Source organism: Electrona antarctica (assembly GCF_951216825.1).
Source record: "Electrona antarctica genome assembly, chromosome: 1".
NCBI lineage: Eukaryota > Metazoa > Chordata > Actinopteri > Myctophiformes > Myctophidae > Electrona > Electrona antarctica.
Window position 1 is genome coordinate 39,099,905 of NC_136806.1, and position 19,850 is coordinate 39,119,754.

The following is a 19,850-nucleotide window of genomic DNA, read 5'->3' on the forward strand; positions in this document are numbered from 1 at the left end:
CATAAAAAATAAAAAAAGGTTTAACTTTATTGGCCCAGGGGTAACCATTAGAAATGTCCCAGTTAAAAGTATTTTTGGTTAGTCTGTCGTCGGGCATACTAACAAGCCTATTCAAGTCAATGTATAATGAAATAATTAAATAATTGTGAAATTGACAACTACGTCGCTTATAAACTGGGAATGATTATTGCGCTGCACTTTGCGCCGATTTGCGCCGGGTATAAGATAGGGCCCACTGTTTTTATTATTATTAGATGCCATGGCAACTTTTGAATATTTCATCTCCAAATATGAATTGTACTTTTATTTCTTTTTTATTATAATAGTATAGTTGTGATGCTTGTAGATCATAGCAAAATGGCATTGTAAACCGTAGTTAAGTGCATATTAACAGCTTTCTGTTGGATCTATTTTTTGCCACTTGTGTGGGTGCTATTCAATCAAACACGTTGTCTGCAAACATAGAAGAACAGTGTACCTTCATCCAAACGCTTGATCACTGTATTCCATGTGATCCATTGGTTCTCTTGCTTGCCTGCCACAGAGTTTGCCTGAAAAGCACCTTTAGTCGGGGCCGTTGTCTCATTCGCTGGAAATGACTTCCACTTGTCCACCATTTTCAGCTGTCACCATTATGATCATAGTGTACCAATGTTATCACTATGAAGACTCATTGGCTCTGTGTTTTGTCTGTTTGGTTTGGTTTGGTTATTTGTGGAAGCATGAATCAATGTCGTGCTGTGGTCTCGTTCTCTGACGCAAATAATGACGATGTTTCCTCTTTCTTGCCACCCATCCCCCCTCTCGTCTTCTTCTTCTTCTTCTTTGCTTTGTGTCCAACCTACGCTGCCTACTCGCCCCCCTCCTCCTCCCCCCCTCCCCCTCCTTCCCTCTCGCTCTCCTGCACCTGCCCTCCCCCAGGTGTAAACAGGTGCACGCCCCCCTCATACCCGCCCCCCCAGGACCCCCTCTCGGCGGGGCAGTATGAGGTAACAGAGGACATGGCACAGGGAGAGCTTTATGAATACAGTCAATCCAAAAGGAACCAGGCTCCGTTCTGGCATAATTTTAGTCGATTAACTCCATTTAAGAAATAGAGACACACAGACTCCGCTGAAGGAACAGCTATTTTTTTCTTAGAAGCACTAAAACATCGGATGATCCTGTCCCACCATGAAGAAAATTAAAAACCACACACACGCACACGCACACGCACACACACATGCACGCGTACACACACACACACACACACACACACACACACACACACACACACACACACACACACACACACACACACACACACACACACACACACACACACACACACACACACACACACAGGCACACACGCACACACACAAAACACCAGAGACTCTGGAGTTAAAAAAACAAGGACCAATGTCAATATGGAGAGTGTGGTTAGTCGACCCAAGAGGACTGACCGAAGACTTGGATTTAAAAACGTTCACACTCCCTGTATGTTACAGTAGTAACGTTCTTAGTTATTCATGCTTTTGTCCTGCTGACTGCGGATTCTGCGCTAAAAAACGACCCACAACTGTCTGAATGTCCCCGGAGTTATTCACCTTTTGTTTTATGGCTTCATTTTAACCACATCTTTAACACAAACACGCAAACACACACACACACACACACACACACACACACACACACACACACACACACACACACACACACACACACACACACACACACACACACACACACACACACACACACACACACACACACACACACACACACACACACACACACACACACACACACACAGGGCCCGGTTGAGAGATGTGCTGTGCTGCTATGTGAGTTTGCTTGTTGGTGTTCTTTTGAACTTGCGCTGTGTGATGGAGCTCGTATAATGACGGGCCTGGGATCCGGATCAGGGGCTGCAGCAGCGGAAGCCCCCCCTGTGATGTTCTGCTGACAGCGTTACCGTTGAGTTGGATCCAGTCTAACACTGAACACAGACTGTCTGTCTAACTGGACCTCGCCCTTCCTCTCAGCGATTCCACTATGTCTCCGTTACCCCATGCACACTCTCTCCCACCCTCTGCGTCTCATACAGTAGCACTCTCCGTTCTTGCCGTATATCTCTCTCTCTCCATCATTCCTGTCCGCTCTATCTATCTGCCCACCTGCTCCTCCTCTGTGAGTCACTTCTTCCCGCCAGAAGAGTCTCATCCGCTTGGAAGTATGCCATTAGCCATGTCATGATGGGCCAGGGAGCAAATCGATAGCCATTATCATCAGTGGAACATTAACATCCTTTTTGACAGGGTATATATTCATATCCTAGCAGTCATATATGGGAACCGCCGAGAGCTCTCTATTCAGATGAAACAGCCATAAATGCGTAGATAGGCAGGTTGCCCTCCACAGCGCTGAAGCCCCTCCCTCACACTCCCCTGAGACCCGCCCCCCTGTAGCACTGTGCTGGCTCCTCATTGGGTATTCAGACGAGAGCTCCAGCGGCTCTGCCTACAGGAATCCACTGAGAGCTGAGGTGAAGTTGATGCATTGGGCCAGAGGGGAAAGCAACGCCTGTTCTTTTGGAGTCAGTTGAGTTAACCATTTTGGTATCGCTCCCGTCGTAAACAAAGCACAGCACCAATTTCAGGAAAGAGATTACGTTTCTGTATTTGCATCAGAGTGCTGCACAAACATATTCCACCGGGCACAGATACTATTCTGGATATGAAATTGATTCTACTTGCATGCGGCACCAGTGATGAAGGAGAAAAGATTCCCCCGACCAAAATGAGCTGAAAGGCTATATGTATGCGGCGAAAGAACCGCTTGAAATTAATCTGGTCTCAGAATCAATATCATGGGAGAACGAGCAAAATGTAAAGTTATTGAAAGTATTTGTCAATGCTGTAGCAAGCCTGTGGTAGGGGGAGGGGGAATGGCTTCATTCTGTAGTGTGCAGGTTTTTATCTCTGCTGGATTGATGCATCTCTACAAACAACTGCTCCAACCTTGGCATCAGTCATCCATCCATCTATACATCCATCCATCCATCCACCCCCCCGGTCGTCCTTATCTGATCCACTGTAGCTCTGCTGCTCTGGCCTTCAGCACCGTGACATTTGTTTGTGGATTTAACAGTGTTAGAGTGATGCCTGTTCAAATTGGCTTGTTAAATCAACAACGCCCGACCCCTCCCCAAGCTGTCGTGTCCAAGCAGACAGTATGAAGCACTGGAAGACGTTGACGTTTATGGAGGTGTGAGAGAGGGCTTCTGCCAGGAAAACTACTGATTCACATGTTTTTCTTAAGGTTGTATTCCTGTCCCCAGGCGGAGTTTAAAAGCAGACCGGTAACCACGGTCTGTAAACCTATTTTGACCTCAGATTATAGAAGTACATTTTTGTGTTTGGATTTATATCATCTGATGAACTGTATACAGTATGAACAAGTCGTGCAATGTGATATATCATTATATATCTTCACTATTCACTACAGTGATATGAAAGAGTTATATATTGTTATAATGTCGTTTGTTTTGCCTTCTTACGGGCCTTATAACCTATTGGAGAGAAAAAATCCAAACAAAAATAAGGAAGGTTAGAATTGCTTTGTCAGTGTGTTGTGTAATTTATGTTCTGTTTCAGTAAAGAAAGCTGAGAATGGGGTTGAGTGGGATGGGGTCTAGAGCAGTGGTTCTCAAACATCTTTATGTCCTGGACCCCAAAATCTGGCCCCCAATTGGAAAGCAATTTGTGCGGAGGACCCCCATAAGAGACGATTTGTCAAGATATTTCAAAATGTTTCGAATAGCCGGAAAATAAAATGTGAGTGTATAAAATGTTGCTCATTTAGCTGGGGACCACCTGGACCCACGTCAAGGAAGACCCCACTTTGAGAACCAGTGCTGTAGAGGTCGACTCCCAGTGTGATAGTTGTGGATGATAACTCCCCTTCGTCTGGCGCAGACAACAGATAACAGACCACCAAACCTCAGGTCCGATGCACAGAACCCCCACACCCGACCCCCTCTCACTACCAAGTACCAATACACACATAGCTGGCATGCAAAAGTATGTGTGCCGTGGCACATGTAAGCACGCAAGCTCACGCGCATCATTACTCACACAGAAACACATACGCCACACGCGCGCGCGCACACACACGTACACAAAGAGGCACATTCTCACATGCACTTGCTGACCTGTTCTGCTGCAGAGAAGAGACGCTATATCTACCAGTGCCTTCTAGCATTCCACTAGTGATTATCTATTCAGTTTCACAGGCAGATTTGAATTAGTCATGTATTTTCCCTCCCTCAGTGTGGACTTGTCTCTCTCTCTCTCCCCTCTCCTCTCCTCTCCACTCTGCATCTCTCCCCCTGTCCTCTCTTTCTATCTTATCTCTCTCTCTTTCTGGGAATTCACCTCCCCCAGCGCATGAGATCCACTCGGACAGAAACCCAAAGCGGGACCTTTTCCATACAGTATGAGTAGACACTGTGCAGTGTGACTTAATAACACGTCAATATGGCCACCTCATTGTTATATCGCACTAGAGTATCACTGATGTTATTTTCTTGCACAACGATCGTAAATTCTAATTTCAGACATTTAGAGATGACTTAGAGATACTTTGTAGTCTATTTAACAGTTATCCACAATACATAATGTTGAGAGAACATTATGATGTAACCTGAATATACATAAGACGCTGGGTTTTTCTCGGCTCAGTCAACTTTCACATTTTAGAGCTACGTACGTAACTACGTATTACGACTATTACGAAACCGAAGGAACAATCATCTATTTTACACTTAGCAGCTAAACACACTGTAAATACTGTAAAAAGAACAGATCATATATTTGGATATTGGTATTTTTTCGTTGGAGACGAATGGTGTACCAGTTCTCGCGTGCGGTAGACCTCAGTAAACAGGTAGATGCATGCTTGTGGCATCCGATATTTTGCATGAGACTTAAGACGACTTTAGACGGATTGTTTTTGCTTCATTCGCTGCCGATATGACTCCCACAATCCAGGGTCCAATTACAGTGAATCCATATATACCATCTCTCACATGACGGAGTTCTCTGCCATGTCCATCCTGCCCCCTGTTCTCTCACAGCCTGGGTTATACTTTATACTAACGCCTGACTTATGATTATCGGAAATAGCCGATCCACTAGCTCAGTGGTTCTCAACCTGTTCTGGATCTGGGCCCATGCACTTGAACGTCTTAACAACGACTTAACACGGCCGCCGATGGGTGGGATGCGTGTATTTTCAGAACATTTTTTATCTTAATGATCAATCAAGCGATTGTGTTTCTGCCTTGGATCAGTGGAACTAACATAGTATACGTTAGGTTCCTATTTAGCAGTATCACTGGGCACTTATTTTTCAAGGTTTTAAAGAAATAAAACCATGACATTTATTTATCATGATTTTTTTTTTTACATATATGGTTCATATTAATGTTATATTATTAAAATGTTTGTGTTTTGCCAATTATTTGGGGGCCCACTTGCAATATCCTCACAGCTGACCAGTGGACACTAGCTGAGAACCACTGCACTAGCTCACAACGCGTCACGCTGCGATGTGTTGTGAGCTAGTAGTGGTGTGAGTGCGGGTGTCACGCACTGGACATAGCCCATGTACAAGCTTGTAGATCTGCTATTTCTGTATAGTGACACCTGCACATGACTCATTTTAAGTCAGGTATCCCTCTATCACAGGGGTTCTCAACCTTTTTGGCCGGGGACCCCCGGAAATGCTTTGGCAATGTCTCGGGACCCCCGCCCCGCCCCCTCCCGACCCCCAATATAAATTGACTGCTACAATAACCTTAACCCATTTTGGGCGGGAACCCCTTTTGGTGTTTTAAGCATTGTTATAATTTAGCTATTGAAAAATAGCAGATCTACAAGCTCATAGCGCGCGCTACGAGCTTGTAGGTCTGCTATTTTTGAAAAATCGTGAAAATAAAATTTTAAAAAAAATCTTTTTTTTTTTTTTTTTTTTGAAAATAATTTGGCGACCCCCCGAGGGGTCGCGACCCACGGGTTGAGAACCCCTGCTCTATCACAGGGATCTTTTATTTGGAGCTCACGCTGAATCGAAAGAATGGGCTGTTCAATTCAAAGGCACTGACACTCACACTGGTGTCCATATATTCTATTATTAAAATGTATAATGTTTCAAATTCCAACCTACTCACCTTCCTACCACTGGTTATTTGAAGGGATGCCATTTACCGCTGAGGCTAAACGGGTATCTTTTTTTTCTTCTTCTTCTTCTATGGCTTCAGAGAACCAAATAGGGGTGCATGAGCCCAGATGATGGGTGTGTGCATAATATAGATTTGTAGTCGAGCAGAAGAGCTGAACAAATGAGGAACCTCATGGGATGAGCTAAAAATAAACCGTAATCCTGAAGACACTCATATACAGTACAGTAGGCCTACATTGCAATTCCTATCATGCTGCAGTCTTAAGCACATTAATGATTCCTTGAAGAGTAATGGTTTTGACATTATCAATGATTTCCTTATTTGTATTTATGAAACTGAATAACAATCATTTCCAGTGTTTTTTTTCCCCCTTTTCTTTTTTTGGTACATACTCTTTATGAACTGTGTGCGCTGCACTGAGAGCTCTGAAGACATGCAGCTCTCACTCGGATTTAAAGCAGATTATACTCTTAAGGAATCTTCAATCTTTGCTTTGATCCTTCGTCTGCTGTCATTCAAATCAACCAAACATGCACATTTTATCCCACAGTGATTGCTTTTCATTTTCTTTTTTTCTCTTTCCTCTCGATCCAGGGGGCACATGCGGCAGTAATCCCATTTACACACACTAATAGCGCAGCCGCAACATCATTAATTATTAAACGTTATTAGTAGCAAATTTCTTGCAGTTGGCTTTTGCAGTTAGTCCTGCGTTGTTTCGGAACAGTCAGGGTACAATGGAGTTTTTTCACAAAGCCATATTCCATGTGGTTTTCAAGTACAACAAGGCGAATGAAGTCTATGGGATTTATGCTCTATCCATTGTATATTACCATCTAGTTTAAGGTCTGGATTTTAACTCCTACAGAACATTTACTCACATAATATTACACTATCGTTTGGAAATGTCATCATATGCAAAAACCTTTATTTTATTTCTTCCTCGCTGGCCTTTTCGGTTTTGATTTTATTTGTTGTAGAAATTGAAAAACGAAAAAACCTGAAAAATAATGCCTATTCAATCCAGAAACTGTGAATGAGAGAGTGGAGATGTCTACTGTATGTACATTATATGTTTTGATGTAATCTGAAGCACTGGGAATATGTTGTATTTCGCTGTAAAAATGAAATCATATCTGATATAGCTGTACTTTTGTTGAAAATAAATCCTCTATATACAGAGCTGTGCCTCCAGGTTTTGTGCTTGTGAGTGCTTGTGAGTACGAGTGCCTCTAGGTTTAGTTGTTGTGAGTATTGAGTACATTGGGTACATTGTGTTGGATTTCCTGTTGTGTGACATCACATCCTGTGTGTAAAGCCCATTTCCTACACCTGCAGGCTGGCCAGCACACATTTCAGCCGTTTTTCCCCCCTCTGGAAGAATGGCAGACTTCAGTATTTGCAGGTGCCTTTTCCTAGTGAACATTCTTTCACACTGAACATTCTCAGACTGCAAAAGAGTTTAGCAAACTGTCAACACCGAACTGAAGCCTGCCAAGTGGCTGTGATGTAATCAATAAGTCATGAGACTTATAGAAATATGTCCTCCCATTTGGTCGTGTTGAATTCTGATGCCTAATTTATTGACTTCCACAGAGCCTGTATTTTGAAAAAATTAAATAATAATAATAATAAAACGGTCTCTCTCTCTCTCTCTCTCTCTCTCGCTCTCTCTCTCTCTCTCTCTATATATATAAATATATATATATATATTATATATACATATAGATTATCACTGACATCTATCTACCCTAAACAGTAAAATACAGTGTTAATTTAACTCAAAGAAACAACACATCGATCCAGGAGTCCCAAGTTGGTGTTGGCTAGACCTCACTCTCGCTGTAACTAACTATACAAATCAACTCATGTCAGAACATGTGTGATTTGGATTTAATATACCTCTCACACACGCACACGCATGCATGCACACACACCCACACACACACACACACACACACACACACTACTATAGATACTATTATAAATAAAAAAGTCCACAAACTCCTTATGTATTTGATAAATATTGTAATTGTAGCAATAAGTATGCATGTGTGCAAGAGGCACAACAAATTTAAAACACACACACACACACACACACACACACACACACACACACACACACGGTGGTGTAACTGCATTCACATCACGTTATTGGATTAGTCAAGGGAAGAAAAAACATCAACAGCAACATTATATTATTTATTTAATTATTATATTAAGGGTGATGAGTGACCTCTACAGGAACCAAAAGGAAGTATCTCCTCAGATTTCATAATGCCATTTCATTTAAATGTCTTGTCCACTCTGGACCTACTGTAAACTATAAGCATATCTGAATGTGTTAATACATGTTTTATTAACACTTAGTAATAGGTTTACTCAATTTTCTTTTTTAAATTTAGGTATAGTCGTTAGTTAAGTATTTTGTTAAGTATTTTGTGGAAGCCCATTTAAAGTCAGGGCTTTATAAATGAGAAGTAAATATTGTATTGTTGAAACTGTGTTTAGTGTTTACTAATGTCTGTATGAATAATGTTATACTATGAATTCATGATGAATTCATGTCCCATCTTTAAATGGGTGATGATGTGTGACATGTGATGTCCCATCACATGTCGGATCTGGGTGACAGCAGACTGCTGGGCGAGCGCTGGCACTTTGGCATGGGGGGTAGGATCAACATATGGAATAAATTCTGTACTGGCCATATATGGAGCGTGTCTTGGGTGTACAGGGTTTGATGTGGTCAGATCAACATATGGAATGTCAGAACAGGTCAGCTCCATATATGGAGATGTAAGGGTGGCAGCGGGGGCAGTGTCTTGAGTGTACAGGGTTTGATGAGGGCCCAGGTAGGGCCGGTAGGGCATGTGCAACTTCATGCTTCCCAGAGCATGGTGATTTCACCTTTCCTCTAGCACCACCCGTAGGCCAAATTTGCCATTTACACACAAGATGGCTGTGGAAATGCTGAAATATGCCTTCCCCACATCAAAACATGACAATAGGTTGATTGATTGATTGATTGAAAATGTTATTAACAGAATTACAGTACATTTCAAGCACAAACTCAATACAAAGGCTGTTAACTGTGAGTGGACAACCCAATTAAGCATTACACTTGTTTACAACAGGGTCCACCATGTTCAATTCATCAAAACATTTAGAGACGTACAAATAGACACTTCTATATAGACAAAGAACAGTACAGGAATTCATCATAATGGAGGTAAAAAGGGAAAAGAAACATATACAGTGAGGGGAAAAAGGGGGGGGGGGATTCAGATTTTACGGGGGCCAGTTTCGAATTGCAGCCATCCGTAGGTGCCCTTTGAGACCGGTTTTGAAGGAGTCAAGGGATTCGCATGTCTTAATGACTGTTGGTAGGGCGTTCCACATTTTGGTGGCATAGGAGCGAAAAGAATTTAGTCCCTTGTTTGTGCCGAATCTGGGTTGAACATGATTCGTTGCACTCCCTCTGGTGTTGTGGGTGTGGACTTCGTTAACATTAAGGAAGTATCTACACAGGTACATGGGTATCTTGGTGGAGTATCGAATCTTGTGGACCAGACCCATTGCAAGATGCTGTACTCTGTCGCCGACCCTAAGCCATGCCAGTCTGTCAAAGTGGGCAGGGGTGAGGTGGGTTCGGGGGGTGAGGCCAAGTAGGAGCCTGACCAGTTTGTTTTGGGAGGTCTGGAGCCTAGTTTTAAGGGCCTTTGAGGTGCTGTGGTACCAGGAGGTGCATGCATAGTCAAAGAAGCCTTGTACAAGGGCTCCTGTTAAGGTCTTCAAGGTGTTTTTGTCGACCAGTGAGGAGATCCTGTAAAGGAATCTTGTTCTTTGGTTGATTTTTTGATTACGTTGGTGGCCATTTTATCACCGGAAAGGTTAGCCTCCAGGATGGAACCTAGGTAGGTAATTTCATCTTTACGTGTGATAACATTGTCACCCACTCTAACCAAGAAGCCATTTGCCTTGCTGAGATTACTATTAGATCCAAAGAGAATGGATTCAGTTTTTCCCAGGTGTAAAGAATCAGGTTGATTATGTCAATTGATTATGTCAATTAACCTAATCAATCATTGCATTTTATAACTTTTATATTAACTCACCCGTCGCAAGTTCGCCTTTTGACGTTTATTTTCATATGTACCTCGGAGCCGATGATGCATTATCACGCCTTTTTTAATAACAATTGATCACGGTCCAGTTTCCCCTCATAACATTCCCGTTTCGATCCGGTGAAAAAAACGGCTCAAACTTCTTCTTCTTTTTGGCCAAAAACAAGCTTGGTTTGTGTCTGATTTATCTACCGGTAGTATTTTGCTTACAAAAAGTATGTTTGGGGTGGATTAAATGACAATCGCGGGACATGTTACATAGCAGATTTTTACTTCCTGACTCAGCGGTTTCCGGCCAAAAGAGCTTTCAAGTTAATCGACCTTGGTCAAACCACACCAAACACACTTTCACTAGAGACTCTAAAGTCTACACTGTAATCCAAATCAGAACTTTAAACCATTGAATATTGTATTTGTGGCTGCTACATTTTAAGACCTGAATAAGGGAAGCTTGGTCGAAATTAAGAGGATACCCGTTATTGTCTCCACCAGGCCGATATGTTTTGCACTCCGTCCGTCAGTGTGTGCGTGCGTGTGTGTGTGCGTGCGTCCGTCCGTCTGCGTACAGCTAATCTCTGGCACCGTTAAAACCCGGTCGATGCCAAACTTTGCGCACACACTCCCTGGATGCCAACTCCCTTTGCCACAAGTTTTCCATAACGAGCTGTTATAGCTCCACCATGAGGCAGCTTTTCACCTTTTTACCTATAACTGCACCGATCTGTGTGAAACGTTGCATGCACACTCCCTAGAGGCCAAAGATAAACCTTTGGCCTGCATTTTTCACATCTGCCTCTTATAGCGCCACCAAGAGGCCGACTTTTGTAAAACATTTTTTTTAATATTACTCTTCCAAATTCTGTCCAAAAATCCCGCAAATCGCCACAGTATCTCTATAGTCATGTGCTCAAGCCGGATCTGTCCGATATTTCATATTCCATCCTAATTGGCTAACATTGGCTTTCAAAGTTTGCAGGATTGGCCCGTTTTGAACAAAAAGCCTCAAATCATGAATGCAGCGTGCAATTTACATGAAATCTTTCACGCACTTTCCTATACTAGGCTGAGGAATATATCCCACCCTTTTCACATTGCCCTGTTATAGCGCCACCAACAGGTGGATTTGGAACAAAAAGCCTCAAATCATCCAATGAGGCCAATGGGCCTTTCTCAGCCCCACCCCTCTCCAATTGTTTATATTGTGTTTAGTTTCCAAGATGGCCGCAGCACCAGGAGGGGGTGGGGCGGAGGTGAGTGGGTGGGGTTGACATGCCCTTACTGGGCTGCGTTCACTGCGTTTACCATGCTGCTGGTGACACCATGGATGATGGATTGGACATACTGTAGGTTCACCTCACAGTTCAGAGGGCAGAATCAGAATCATGCTATGTAGGCAGACGAAAAGAGAAAGTGTATTTATTCGCAAGGGTCTAATGACTGATGACTGATAATGGCATGTGATTTTAAAACATACATTATTTTACACTTTCTATTATTTTATAGTAGCATTTTCAGAATTTTGCCATCCCATTCATCATTGAATCATGTTGATTCAATTTGCTGCCAGCCATACAGTAAACTGTATGAGAGACGGAAAATGCAATTCTCCAATGATACATACTGTATTTCATGTCCATACATCCATCTTCACCCGCTTAACCGTAGTCGGGTTGCAGGGGCAACAGCTTCACCAGAGAGCTCCAGACTTCCCTCTCCAGAGCAATCCCCCGATCTCATCCTTAGTCTGCCTGGGGGTCTCCTCCCAGTGGGACGTGCATCGAGGAGACGCTCGAGGGGCATCCTAAACAGATGCCGTGTATAATGGGCCTGATTCACCAAGGAAATTTACGACCAGGTGTAAATGAAGTGACTAAAGGAGGGTGTATTTTCGGTATGCTTAGACCCCTTTTCCACTGGTTGGTTTCCAATGGGAACCGGTTCAGTTCTTTGTGGTTCTTAGTCCATGAGCCAGAGTTCCAAATAGGATCAATATAAGTCAATTAATATACGATAACCCTTCCACAGTAGGCTAGTAGCTTTTTCATATTTTCTATTTTTTGCATATTTACTTGCGCAAGCAGAGCATGCAAGTAATGTTATCAGTCAGGTGCTACGATGTGTATGTCCCTTAGCAGCATACGATATGACGTCATATGCTGGCACGGTAGATACGGAAGCAGACCGTGCAGGTATGTTTTCCGTCATGCTACGAAGCATATGTCCCATAATGATGAAATGTTTCAGTGTCGGATGGATTAAAGGGACATACGCATCAAACCAACCGAGTAACCACATTATACCACTAATCAATGACATGTTTCAGTGTCGGGTGGACTAAAGGTAATGCCCCTATGTATACATGTATGTAATCTGACACCACTGCCATAACAGGCATAAGTAATCATTACCATACTTCAAAATACTCCTTTTTTCCCCTCCAAAAGCAAGGTACGTAGCAAATAGCTAAAGCTAATAATTCAATATTGCAAACGTTCTTTCACAGAGAGGCTGAGATTTGAAAGTTTGTAGCGGTCTACAGTACAGCACTAGTAGGCCATTTATGGCCTACTTGTGTGCAACAAGCAAGTAGGCACTCGACAGAGTGCAGTTCTAGTTTCCTATATAATGCCTAATTTGCATATTTAAAATTTGTAATACAATAAATCATTGTCTTCATGTAAGTAATCAATTGGGGAAGTTTCATGGTGATAACAATCTAATATAGGTATATGGTTTTGCCCACTCAATTCATAATTAACGTTCCAAATTTGGAGCTCTGGCTCATGGACTAAGAACCACAAAGAACTGAACAGGTTCCCAATTTCCCATGTAGGAACCAACCGGTGACAAAGGGGTCCCAGTGTTCTGGACTGAATAGAATGTGTGTTGTTTTGGAGCCCCCTGCTGGCAGTTGCATGTTAAAATCAGTACTCACTTAATTTCCGGTCTAGACAGGATGTTGTTGTCAGATCAGGAAGAGAATCGATTGCTGAAATGTGCTTCTAAAATGTGTCAGTGTGAATTGTTATCTGTCTCCATCCTCTTGAAGCAATGTCTGTAAGTATACTTGTTTATGGTACTTAAATATTGTTGATATGAGCACCTTATTTGTGAACTTTAGCAGAAAGTTGTATTATTATTCTCTCTCATTTGAATGCTATGGTCAACTGTGTATATGCTATATTGATAGCTAATGTCATGTCTACAGTACTTACCTTAATTGATTGTGAGCCTGTGAACTACAAAAAAGAGAACTACAGTATGGTATTATTTTGTGTTGAGAATACTTACCATACTGGCCTTCCTATGCTGCATCTGTTATGTCCATTGTCCAGTATTATACTTACAGTACCTCAAAGAGCACACATTACAGTATTCAGTACTTCCCTAGATGTCAGTCACCTGGGCTGCGTTCGAATTCATTCCCTATGCCCCATATAGTGCACTACTTTGGGGTTCCGCCATTTTGTTATAGTGTCCGAATATGTAGTGAGCGGCTGCGTTCGAATTCATTCCCTATGCCCCATATAGTGCACTACTTTGGGGTTCCGCCATTTTGTTATAGTGTCCGAATATGTAGTGAGCATTTTTGCACCCTAATGTAGTGGACTGAAGTATCCCACAATGCACCGGGAATTGTAGGGACCATCCGATGGTCACTACAAAAACACAGCGAAGCAAATCTGCCCCATAATGCATTGCGCAAGCTCGCTCTTGAACGCACATGCACGCGTTTGCGCGCACGTGCGCTGCTTCTGCATGCATGCGCTTATTGCGCTCCAACTCAGAAGAGGCAGAAGTTGAACCAGCGAAAGAAATCAACACAAATGTACTTTTTAAACTTTCGTTTCCCCTCTCTTTTCTTCCCTGGCGGATCTCGAAGCTACAGATCTCGAGACAAATGATCTGTGCATTTATTTGCAATTGTTTTGTTTTATTTATTTATAATAAAACAATTCATTTGCATTTGCAATAGTATTACTAATCTGATTCATTCATATCACCCAGGCCCAGCGCATGACGTTAGGAGAGGAATGAGTTGCTTGCTGTAGTGTAGAAGGCCTTATATTTGAATAGTTTTTGGATTAAGGTTGGTGAGGTTGTAAAGCTATGTGCTAAAGTCCAATATATATTTTGTACATGCATGTGAGACATTAATTGTGTCTCCGAACGTTTTATTAATATTAATTAATTCCTGACATTAAAAAATATATGTTACCTAACATTATTTCATTGAATTGCGCTAAATACATTACAACTTCATTATGTAGGCAGTAATTTATTGGACTGCTGTTTCTGTTAACGTCCGTATTGTAATGTGAGCAGAGCTTGTAGATCGGCTACTTTTGGTAATTCTTTACCAAAAGTACCCGATCTACAAGCTCACAATACGGACGTCGCGTTGCTTATAGATCGGCTATTTTTTCCGTATCCCCCCCCCCCCCAGGATTAGCGGGGGTTCATAATCATGCTGCTGATATTTTCATATTGTCAAGGTGGTGCACTGTTTTCATATTGCTGGATAATGGATATAATATTAATGTATTGATAATAATCATAGGCCTATGTTATTTTAAAAGAATAACCTTTTTATCATCATTTCAGCAGCAGCGTTTTGACTGTTTTTTTGTAGTCAGTTGATTCTTCATATCCAAATGAGTGAAACGGCCGGGATGATTTGTTTATTTTTCATACAGTTCTTTATGAGGCGATCTGAACCCTATGGGGGATTACAATGCAAATAAAAAGTACATGAACCCGCGGACCTATAGCGCCCTCTACCGATATTGACGTCAGAGTCGGTGCTCCCCATACAGGGAGTATTGTCCGAATTAATCACTATTTGAGTCCACTGAGTCTGGGTCCCCGTATGGGGAGTAGGGAGTAGGGAACAACCCTAGCAATTCGAACGCAGCCAGCATTTTTGCACCCTAATGTAGTGGACTGAAGTATCCCACAATGCACCGGGAATTGTAGGGACCATCCGATGGTCACTACAAAAACACAGCGAAGCAAATCTGTTCCATAATGCATTGCGCAAGCTCGCTCTTGAGCGCACATGCACGCGTTTGCGCGCACGTGCGCTGCTTCTGCATGCATGCGCTCATTGCGCTCCAACTCAGAAGAGGCAGAAGTTGTACCAGCGAAAGAAATCAACACAAATGTACTTTTTAAACTTTCGTTTTCCCCTCTCTTTTCTTCCCTGGCGGATCTCGAAGCTACAGATCTCGAGACAAATGATCTGTGCATTTATTTGCAATTGTTTTATTTTATTTATAATAAAACAATTAATTTGCAATAGTATTACTAATTGATTCATTGTATAACCCAGGCCCAGCGCATGACGAGAGGAATCAGTTGCTTGCTGTAGAATATATTTTAATAGTTTTTGGATTAAGGTTGGTGAGGTTGTAAAGCTATGTGCTAAAGTCCAATATATATTTTGTACATGCATGTGAGACACATTAATTGTGTCTCCGAACATATGTTTTATTAATATGAATTAATTCCTGCCATTAAAAAATATATGTTATCTAACATTATTTCATTGAATTGCGATAAATACATTAAAACTTCATTATGTAGGCAGTAATTTATTGGACTGCTGTTTCTGTTAACGTCCGTATTGTGAGCAGAGCCTGTAGATCGGCTACTTTTGGTAATTATTTACCAAAAGTACCCGATCTACAAGCTCACAACACAGACGTCGCGTTGCTTATAGATCGGCTATTTTTGCCGTACCCGGGTACGGCATAATCATGCTGCTGATATTTTCATATTGTCAAGGTGGTGCACTGTTTTCATATTGCTGGATAATGGATATAATATAAATGTATTGATAATAACCTTTTTATCATAGACATATAGGCCTAAATGCCTGCTGCAAACATATTTTCATTAACCTATTTTTTCTTTATTCATCCATGAATTTAAAAATAATTTAACAAACTGTCCTTGCAGGGAGGTGACAGCCTGCAGTCACTAATTTGATAAATGTGTTCCTAGCGAAAATTCAGCAGCAGCGTTTTGACTGGTTTCTTGTAGTCAGTTGATTATTCATATCCAAATGAGTGGAACGGCCGGAATGATTTGTTTATTTTTCATACAGTTCTTTATGAGGCGATCTGAAAAAACCCTATGGGGATTACAATGCAAATAAAAAGTACATGAACCCGCGGACCTATAGCGCCCTCTACCGATATTGACGTCAGAGTCGGTGCTCCCCATACAGGGAGTATTGTCCGAATTAATCACTATTTGAGTCCACTGAGTCTGGGTCCCCGTATGGGGAGTAGGGAGTAGGGAACAACCCTAGCAATTCGAACGCAGCCCTGCTGTGTTAGCTCTGGTCCATAGCCTAATGCAGGGGTCAGTCGCCTGCTGTGTTAGCTCTGGTCCATAGCCTAATGCAGGGGTCGGCAACCTCTTTGACTTGAAGTGCCGTGTCTTTATTTTCTTGATAGTTAGTGTGCCATGTCAACATTATGTTGAATTATGACACCGCCATTCCAACAGATGTTGATTGTCCATAAATATAACAACATTTCTTTCTTCTAACTGACTATTTTCTTTCACATCAGGACATTGTAATGGTCATTATTGATAACCCACCTATCTCCCAGACTCAGTCCCCAGTCACAGTTCAGTTTGAATGAATGTAGAATTGTGCAGGTTTTGCATGCATTTGAGAGAGCTTAATTTAATGGTATTTTAAAAAGAACACTTATGCCAGTGTGCCTGTGATCACCCTTCACTGTGCCAATGTTGGCACCCGTGCCTAAGGCCTACCCCTGGCCTAATGCACTTTGCTGCCGTTGTATTTAGGCTATGGGACTGTTCTCTTCTGGCCCTCACATGAATGCAGAAAATATTAAGAACATTTTACCTACTCACCAATACAAAGGCGGCTCACACGGCTGGTGTAATTAGAAAGCCTACTTTCCTTAGTGGACGCACTCTGAGACCCCCACCACACGTATAAAATGCACTTTTTGGTTTTCACCGGAAGGAAAAATCTTGTCTATGAGGTTTTCTCTTGGCAATATCGGTAGAGGGCGTAGTGGAGTAACAAAGTATTTTTTTCCGGTGGAGTTCGGTGGAGCCAGAGCCATCTAATAGAAGAGTTGCGATATTGAGGGGGCAGAAAACAGCCCGGTCACGTGGTTCATGTACTCGCGCGAGCCCATAGACTGCAATGCATTCCGTAAACTTCCGGTTGTCCCCATTCGTTGTCCCGTTTCAATAGAAGTCTATGTAGAAGAGCCGCCATTGGACTGGCTCCATGAAGTGAACGGAGTTTGCGTAACTCTGTCTTACTCTATGGCTCTGGGTGGAGTTCCTCGTCGGAACTGGCTGCCGTTCCTATGGGGGAACCCATTCACAGTTTGGTTAACTAACCATAATGCATGTCAAACTTAATGACATCACAGAAGCAAGCTACTCTTTAGGCTAAGGCTACTCACACTATTCTCTCTCTCGTTGCATTTCTCTCGAGTCACATGGTTTGCTGCAGCCGTTTACGGAAGCGTTTGTTTCAGCTCTCTTCTGGCGACACTGAAGTTCAAGTTGACACCAGAGACACGCCCACACTACTCGTCATCACCCCAAGCTGCCCACACCCGGCCACAGTTTTATGGATTGTATTATGATCATGTGATATGTTCAGTATCTATGTGGTATATGGAACGGAATGCATTCAAAGTTATGTTGTTGATGTAATGTCTTTATGTTATGCTCTGCTCTGGGGTTTGTTGTTGATATCAGAGCTGTGTCTCGGTGCACAGGTAATGTGGGACATCACATGAGCAGAGCCACACCGCCATACTAAATGGCAATAAATGGTTAATGGTCAATCTGAGCTGAAGAGTTTCAAAGAACTATTTTTATATAATTAGCCCTAGTGACTGTCAGTATGTCAGACCGTCATGTGAACTATAGAATATGCATACAAGCGCAAGCTGTGCAATACATACAGTATATACATTATACATATATTAACTATATATTATATATTTTTTAATGTGTTGACCAATGTTGGGCACATTTTATTTGATGTGTGTGACTATTAATTGATTCAGCATGAAGACTAAAGCATGCTAAATGCATTTACGCTTTGATCCTGACCCTGAAAAGCCAGCTTTGGACGAATGGGATTAGAATGTGCTCAAAGTCACGGTCAAAAAATGATGATGAATTCCACACCTGGAATGTGGGAATGGTCGGAAAAACCTTGTTCAGCGGATTTGTCCGTTATCACTGTATTAAATATACGAAATCAACCGTTATCAGGACGTTGGAATATGGCTAATATGGCCATACTGTCATACTAGACATTGTGGTGTTTGGCTGTGTTCACCCGGTCTGCACGCATGCAGGGTGGTGCAGACATAGCCTGGTCAAGGACTCCCCCTGCTGAACGTGTCATTTCCAACTATTATTGTCGGGCATGGAAACTACGGGCTACTAATATTTACTATTTTCTGCCTATCGGGACGTAACTCGGACGGCGCTGAGTCGGGTCTGGTGGCCGTCGCAACGCTCGGCACGGCCGGTGGATTTTTATGAAACAAACACTATACAGATTGAAAGAGGATAATTCAAGCTTTCCTTACAGCTGCAATGTTGGTGATTTTGACGTTGTTTAAAACCCAATTCCCGCCAGCATTAATTAATCCCTCGATAGCGTATTGCCAAGGTTTTATCGCGCGTAACACTTACTTTGAAGAGCCAAATATCCGTAACCGGATGTTACAATGACAAACTGCTGTGTGTGTGGTGTCATGACCGGTTGTTGAAAAACCTGACCGGGAGTGTCAGCGCGCCTGCTACAGCCCGTTGAAAACCCTTGTATTCACCAGAAATGGCCCCCTCAATGTCCTTTCTGAGATACAGAGCTTTGAATGCAGGGCTTAGAATGGAAGTGGATGTGCGCGCATCTTCAAAATGGCCGCGGCCACTGTCCCGTTTTGTGTTGATGCGGGTAGCAACATTAGCTAACGATACGATCGGATTAAAACATGGATTAAAGAATACAAGCCCTGGAACCCGAGAATCTCGGGTTTGGCGTGCTAGGGTACTAATTTAACCCTAAGTGTTCCTCGTTTCTGGCGGGCTTCGTGTTAGAATTAGAGGGGACTTTTCTGTTTGGATGAATGGGCTGTCTATGGGAAGTGTCACCTAGGTATCACCTTGCTGGCAAGATGGCTGCGGTCTGAATATGGAGAATAGAGCCCCATTGTGAACCCGGACATTTTGAGTACCCTAAACTTTTATGTTAGAAATGTTGAGTATGGGTCACGACTCACCAGCATTTAGAAACTGCCAGATGCTAACTTGCATATGTTGGGCAATTTTCATAATTAGCATAATATACGCTGGGGTACCATTGACAACCTATATAAGGCAACATTTTCAAAATTCCATTGTGCTTGAAGTGGCATGTGACATGTCAAACTAGGGGGTTTTCATGATTCTGAATCCATTGCAAGCATTAGTTT

At 42.4% G+C, this 19,850-nt stretch overlaps 1 protein-coding gene and 1 long non-coding RNA gene across 7 annotated transcripts in view; one reads left to right on the forward strand and one right to left on the reverse strand.

The window, feature by feature from the left end:
- The window catches only part of LOC306929830 (rho guanine nucleotide exchange factor 9), a 214,906-nt gene that overhangs the window by 68,917 nt on the left and 126,139 nt on the right, over window positions 1-19,850 (forward strand). For 4 of the 6 annotated variants that reach the window (XM_079510560.1, XM_079510563.1, XM_079510564.1 and 1 more), the window contains one exon: window positions 922-3,505. The exons of 1 other annotated variant lie outside the window; for it this stretch is intronic. In XM_079510560.1, the coding sequence (XP_079366686.1) occupies window positions 922-1,097 (176 nt within the window). In that variant the 3' untranslated portion in view covers window positions 1,098-3,505. Of the gene's footprint in view, window positions 1-921; window positions 3,506-19,850 lie in introns of those variants that run through there. One more of the 6 variants, XM_079510561.1, reaches the window with a different exon arrangement.
- LOC306929872 lies at window positions 2,955-7,402 on the reverse strand. Its single transcript, XR_013790846.1, has 2 exons — window positions 6,083-7,402; window positions 2,955-5,743 (listed from the first exon to the last, which is right to left on the reverse strand). It is a non-coding gene; the product is annotated as an uncharacterized lncRNA (long non-coding RNA).